This window comes from Anneissia japonica, unplaced genomic scaffold, assembly GCF_011630105.1.
Source record: "Anneissia japonica isolate Jap-2015-1 unplaced genomic scaffold, ASM1163010v1 scaffold737_len1565949_cov176, whole genome shotgun sequence".
Lineage (NCBI taxonomy): Eukaryota > Metazoa > Echinodermata > Crinoidea > Comatulida > Comatulidae > Anneissia > Anneissia japonica.
This window is the reverse complement of record NW_022741618.1, coordinates 773,547-780,640: the sequence shown is the minus strand read 5'-3', so window position 1 is coordinate 780,640 and position 7,094 is coordinate 773,547. Positions and strand designations below refer to the sequence as shown.

General features: G+C 34.1%; 1 protein-coding gene across 1 annotated transcript in view; it reads right to left on the bottom strand.

Moving 5' to 3' along the window:
• Positions 1 to 669: 669 nt before the first annotated feature.
• The window catches only part of LOC117118868 (exonuclease mut-7 homolog), a gene marked incomplete at its 5' end in the record, with an annotated part of 12,144 nt that continues 5,719 nt past the window's right edge, over positions 670 to 7,094 (bottom strand). Inside the window, 7 exon segments of the mRNA XM_033263613.1 lie at positions 670 to 1,415; positions 2,540 to 2,668; positions 3,081 to 3,134; positions 4,240 to 4,389; positions 5,261 to 5,445; positions 6,322 to 6,487; positions 6,884 to 6,993. Coding sequence (XP_033119504.1) covers positions 798 to 1,415; positions 2,540 to 2,668; positions 3,081 to 3,134; positions 4,240 to 4,389; positions 5,261 to 5,445; positions 6,322 to 6,487; positions 6,884 to 6,993 — 1,412 coding nt within the window.

Genomic DNA, 7,094 nt, shown 5'->3' with positions numbered 1-7,094 from the left:
TTTATCATTAAATTAAAATGGTAATTAATCAGCTTTAATTTGATCTTACAATAATAATAATATGTCGTTCTTATCTGTCAGTGACATTGGTTGTCAAGACTCCAAGCTTTAATACTGAAATCATTATCCAGGAATACACAAAATTTCTAATGATGGATTTGTGATCAAGAGGTAACCAAATAGGCTTGAAAATGAATGCTTTGAAGTACAATATTAAAACAAATTTTGCATTGAGTACTGTACTCTAAATGATGGCTGTAGACATATTGGCTAAGATATGATATGTCAATTTGTAATCAAAATGGCCATTTGATCTTAATTTCGCAAGATGATTGGGGAAGATTCAAGAGGCCCAGCAAGGCTGGTTCTCTTAAAATTGGAAAGAGACTACCCATAATCCTCATGCATGGCCAATAGTGAGGATCCTGAAAATGTGCGCATACAGAGGTAAGCGAGCGTTGGTTCTTGATGCAAATTGGTCCAGATGAGGCTTCCCAAAGTGACTGAATATCTAAAGAGCAATGGCTCATTTAATTTGTCATTCTGTTGATTGCAACACTGGAAGAGAAAGACGTGAAAGAGTGCCTGCTTCAACATATAAGTTGAAACAAAGTCCATCCTAGAACATTTCCTGATTCAAGAAGAATAATTATAACCAAAGCAAACAACCTTTTTACACATTTTCTTTATTAAAAATTAAAATACACAGGAATCATAAAACATACATTTATTTCAACTGAATTCTGCAAGCATACTTATTTGGTTAAAATGATACACAGTTACAAAACAAAACCCTTCTACATCGCTTCAATCCCATCATTTTGTTCAAGCGATCCAAGTACGTCACGTCCCTGTCTATCAGGCCCTCTATGAAGAATATGTGAAAACTGTTCCAATACATTACAGAAATGTTTTCCCTCCCAATAAATTTTGCCACATTTAATGCAACAGAAGAAGATGTCAACATTGTCAAACATACTCTCTTGTAAGACATCCATCTGAACTTGGACCCCATCACCAACAGTTAGGTCATCTAGATTAATAGTATGATCGGAAGATACAAAACTTTCCTTGTATCCATTTGAACTACATGCTACAGCGCCCTCATCTTCCTGTTCATGAGGTTTTTCGGTTGGTATGTTGAATTTCGAATTGGTGTTTTCTAGAGAGATGTACTCATTAACATAATCATCATAATATCCGCTTGCTTTGTTACTCGTTACATCAGAATCAAGGAAGAACTCCATTTCATCTTCAGCATCATCCAGATCAAATCCGTAAGGGTCAGAGTACGCACCCATTTCTGCTGGCCCAAATTGCATTGAGTGTTGCTGTTGTTGATTTGCATTCTTCTTCTCAAAGGCTATCCTCATTGTAGCAGACGTTACTTTGGCATAACCATTACCATTACACATCTAAGAAAGACAATGCCAGAGGTAGATGAGTCAAAGATTCCCAAAACATTTTGGCATATAATTCAAAATTTGGTGGCATCTATTGGCTTTGCATTTATAATATTTTAAATGGTTTTAAACCTACTGTAGAACCCCTGACTTTGGGACACCCTATTAAGGGAACACTTTTTCAGCCACAAAACGAGGGAGTATATCTTTGAATACCACGGGCAAACCCCTATTCAGGGGACACCCTTATTTGAGGGGACACTTCTTTGGTCCCGAATGTTTTCACTTAAGAGGAGTTCTGCTGTACTTCAATGTTTTAACTTGATTTTATGTCTATTTTAAACCTATTCACTATTTTAATTGTATTTTAATACTGCATCCATTATTTATATATTAAACTGCTCGAACTGTATTACATGCTTGAAGACAATAGTTATTATGATGGACTGAATAAAGTATTAAACTGAATTCTAGCATTTTCCCCTGACTGATCAGCCATCAGTGGAGGTCAACAAATATGTAGTTGAGGAGATTCACCAAGTGGGTTAACGATTAAACCACTGAGGAGGTATGGGGGTCACTAGGACCCTTGTGGACTAACATCCCTACCCCGAGATGCATTTAGTTCCTTAGGGATACAGACTTTTTTGTATAGAGTACAACAGTCGTGTCGTCACAACACCAGGTGGTGCATTTTGTTGTCAACCAGACGTTGGTTACTGTTCATTACGCCAGAATGATTTCATAATCTTAATGGTTTAGAATAGGCTTTTTGGAATAGGCATTTTAAAACCTAATAATTTTCCATCAAAATGTACTAAAAACACAGAAGCTCACATTGTCTTAGTTATTGAACACATTTAATCATTAATTAAAATTTACAAAGAAAAACTAAGATACAACATCTTAATAATTATGTTAGAATTTGGGATCAATGGTTTGTCGGCGGAGAAAATGGCGTCCGGTTGAACGCATTTTGTGTCACCAATAGCAGTGGAGTAGTATCATGTGACGTTGTGACGTAACACTGTAGTACTCTATTGTCATTAAATAATAGCCTCTGTAATAAAATATTCAAATAAATTGGGATTAAAATTATATTATGGGCAATGTAATCTTTGACATCAAATACCTACCTGACATCGACTGAAAATATCTTTTGGGGTGACGTGCACGTTGTGAAAATTAAGGACCTCCACCAGTTGATCACAAGCTTTCAGTGACCTCACAAGATAGCAACGGTCATCCCCGACTTGTGATCGCAACTAGAAAAAAGGGTGAGATTACAATTATATACTATTAAATTAAATTTGATATAAATCACATCGCAGAAATAAAATTGTGATTACCTATAATGATATTAAAAACAAAAATACATTAGAAATCTATATTTAAAAAGACTTTGCCTAACTCAAATAATTTCAAGTCGATCTTATTTTACATGCCAAATTGTTGTGTTTTCCATTAATTAATGATCTCTAAGTCAAATTTTTATCAAGGTTGAACAATTTTTCAATGCCATTTTGTATTTTACTTAGGCAAGTGTAACTGCCTTCTGTGAAATAATACTGTAGAACTCAATAAAATGAATTAATCAAATTAATGAAATTTAATATTTTAATACCATGGCAAAAAAAAAATAGAGTATTGCATTTGTAAAATGAATTTCAAACTTACTGATATATATGGTGTTCCTCTTGTCAGAATGATACGGCCTTCAGTTTTCGCAATCTACAGAAATAGGGCATCAAATATCTTTTATTACTTTTATATTTAATAGCAACTATACCCATAAAGCTTGGTTTCCATACAGTCGCTACACTCTACCCCCAACAACTTTGCTGATTGGTTGGTCGAATTGGGGCGCCCTCCACTGTAGCGACAGTGTAGCGATTTTAAGGAAACCAGGCTTTCGTTACATCCCCGACAAATTTTGGTGATGCTGATTGGTTGGTCAAATTGGGGCGCTTTCCAATGTAGCGACAGTGTAGCGATTTTAAGAAAAAACATCAGTGCCTTAGGAATTCTGTTAGTAGCAATTCTTACCCATATAAGACAGGAAAATAATAATGTGCCTCATTATTGGCATTTGCATGCTACAATATGTGTGATGCAAATTAGCCAACACACTCCATTTTTTGTAGGAATTTCCATGACTAACACATAATAAAGATCATTATGTACTGCTGTTAAGCTAACATTATTTGAGTCAACAATTATGTCTCATTGGCCTAAATACGGCATACGGGTTGTAAGCGCCAGCTGTTTTTCAACGCCACAAGCCAGCCTTAAATTTGTTTATATATTTAGGCTTATGAATAGAAATCCCATTCAGGTTTATTTATTTATTATTCACTTGCAACTTAAATACTAAACTTATGATTGGTACAGCAAAGTGACAAGGTCGAAACGAAAAAGTACACAGTACATTGAAAATGGCCCTGTGGGAAAGAGACTTAATTTCAAACCAAAACATAATAATTAGCTCCAACCCATTGTTAGCTCACTCTTAATAAGGTACTGTATTTTGTCTGCTATGTTCAATTGTAATCCATCCATTGGTTTAATAGCCTTTTGGGTACAAAGTTTCTCAAAATCGAATACTATATTATGATATATACTGTATATCTATGTAAATATTATTATTTTTAAAATATTGATGTTAATATTCGACCTAGATGTCTCAAGTAGCCACTAAATTAACTTTACGTTTCATCTCAAAAATATTTAAAAAACAGCCTCTAACGAGGTATTAAATAACTCACCCCATCAATCAGTATTTAACTTACATAATAATATGACAGATTTATAAATCATACTCATCCTTATGGATTACCTTAACTGCTTGATAATGATCTTGGTCATTTTCTAGAATCTTAACATCCACTCCACACGAGCGAAGTTGTTTACCAAGCCCCTGAAGCATCGTATCACAGACAACCGATAAATCAGCAGGTGATATTGGATCCTTGTGTCTGTCACTAGACTAAATCGAAATCACATATAATCACATAAAACATTTTACGATGCCATAAAAACTACTTGGGTATTCATTTTCAAAAATCAGATTTTTCAGATCATGACAATGTTATGTTGTGTGAAAGAGGATGAAGTTCACTGAAAGTATTTTTTAATTCAAACACAGGAATATTATTTGGACTCATTAATAACAATAATCCATGTCAAAATATGAAAGTCTCCTTTAGATAAAAATATACTCTGAATAGATATATAGATCTTGTTTATATGAGCATGACACAGTTTGATATCAACTTTCATGCTACTATAATAACAGTAGTTATAGCAATATTCTTTATTATAGGTTTTTCCTTTGTCTGACTAATTCTCTAAAGACACAATAAATGATACAACCAATGTTTCTTCTTACAACCATTTTTTAACTCATTGCGCTCCAAAAGGTAAAACTTATTCTTATTTGAATTTAGAATCTTGGTAAAGCACAATACTACAAATTTAACCAATATTTCTTCTTATAATCATTTTAACACACGTTGTACCAAAAAATAGATTATTATTTATACCATAGTTCCAGAAGCCCATCCACTGCTTTATGCATAATATTACATACCAGCTTTTCCTTGGGCAAAAGCTTAGGGTACAAATTGAATGAATATCTTAGCTGCCTTAAATAAATAAATAAATTGCCTTTTGAGTGAAAATGGGATTAACAGGTTTAAGTCCACACTCCACCTCTTCCCCCCACCCCCACCCAAACCCCCACCCAAAAAAAAAAAAAAAAAAAAATCAGCCCAAATTTGTGTTCAAAGGAGGTGGGTTTATACCAGATGAAACACAGTAATCATTTATATTATTTTTGGTCATTTTTCAAAACTTACGATGGAGAGATTAGCAAGTGACGAAACTGCATTTACAGATTTCTCTTTGTCTCTCTTTTTTCTAGGCTTCACTTTCTTCGGTGTTTTTGTTGTAATACCAGATTCCATATCAATGTCTAGACTAGAAGACTCTGCTAGCACCTTCATGAAGTCAAAGACTTCAAGCAAGCAATATGCATCTAAAGCTGAGAAAATGAATACAAATATGTCAACAAATCAAATTTACTTTTTTATGTTAGGTAGGAATATCTTGATTTCTCATAGGAATTGAACCCAGAAATCCGGTGTTAAAACCAAGCATCTTAACCACCAAATAGCAACTCCATCCCACTTTGCTATATTGCATATCAAATAAACTATTAGTTGAAGTTAAAGGCAAGACTTTTTTTATACCTTGTTTAGTGAACGCTGCCACCCGCTAATAATGATGATTTCGAATAAAAATACAATTTTATTTTTGGCCAATTAGCTAAAAATAAAATTACTTTTATTATGCCTGTCGCTGGATTGAAGCCATGCAGCTTTATGCTGATTTGCCACCTGTTTGACCGGTGTGTAATCTTCACAGGTGTTCAGAGACTGTATTTCTGAAGCCTGGTTCTCACGAGAGCCCTAGTATCCGGATTGGGAGCTAACCGTTAGCACCTGTGTGAGAATGCCCGATCGATTAGCGCTAACCGTTAGCGGTATCCGAATACCGCTAATGGTTAGCAAGTGCTATCGGTTAGCATGTTGAGCGTGTTTCTATCATCAACCAATCACACGTACGCATTTACAATTTCCAGTTTCTTATTGGCCAGTGATTCGATCATCATATTTTTAGTAGCCAGATCAGGATTTTCTCGTTTGGACGCACGACAGCTAACGGTTAGCAGGATCCGAGTCCTGCTAACTGTTAGCAGCCATGTGAGAACATAGCCATAGTCACTTACTACACAGGTTTTTTAGCTGCCTACGGATATTAATCACAACCACCTGTTTTTATAACACCTAAATATTGCTGGAAACCCTAAATTAGTTTTTTCTACTACTGCTACTGCTGCTGCTACTGCTATGATTACCTCCATATACAATCTGCGATTGGCTCAATGGCCGGGATTCCCAATCTGACATCTGTTCTCTCTTGTCAAGGGGTTGACCAAAACATCGGTTTACTAAACCACTCAGTCCTTTCGAAATCATATCGGAATCAGGCGTGCCGAAGATATCTGGTTTCATGGACTCAAACTATATCCACAAAAAACATAAACATTAATAAAGTTATTTATAACTGTAAGAATAAGTGTGACAAATGCGAGTTTTATGCATTAAATATTAGGATCTATTTGTTAATCACATTATGTGTAAGTTAGGTTGAAAACTATTTGAGAATATTTGGAATCAAATGAAATGACACAATACATTACAGGATTAGGGTTGATCCAGCAGAGATAGAATTAGGATTAAGAGTTGTGGAGATTACTATTGTTATCAATTTTTATAATTATAAATTATTATCTATTAATATTAGTGTTAACACATTATAATTATCATCATTTATATATAAAACAACATTATAATTATCAATCTACTATCTAAAACTATTATTATTGTGTAACATATCATGATGTTGTGGATACGTACCTTAGATTGTAAACTGGCCAAATCATTCATTCTTAATGTCTTCTTTACACAATCTGCCAGAAATGGATATGATTTCACCAACATTTGAAGATCATGGTTAATACCATATCCTGCAATAAAAACAAAATATATAAATATAATACGTAAAACAGAATTGACAATAATATGACAAAAAATACAAATAAACAATAATTATATATATATATATATA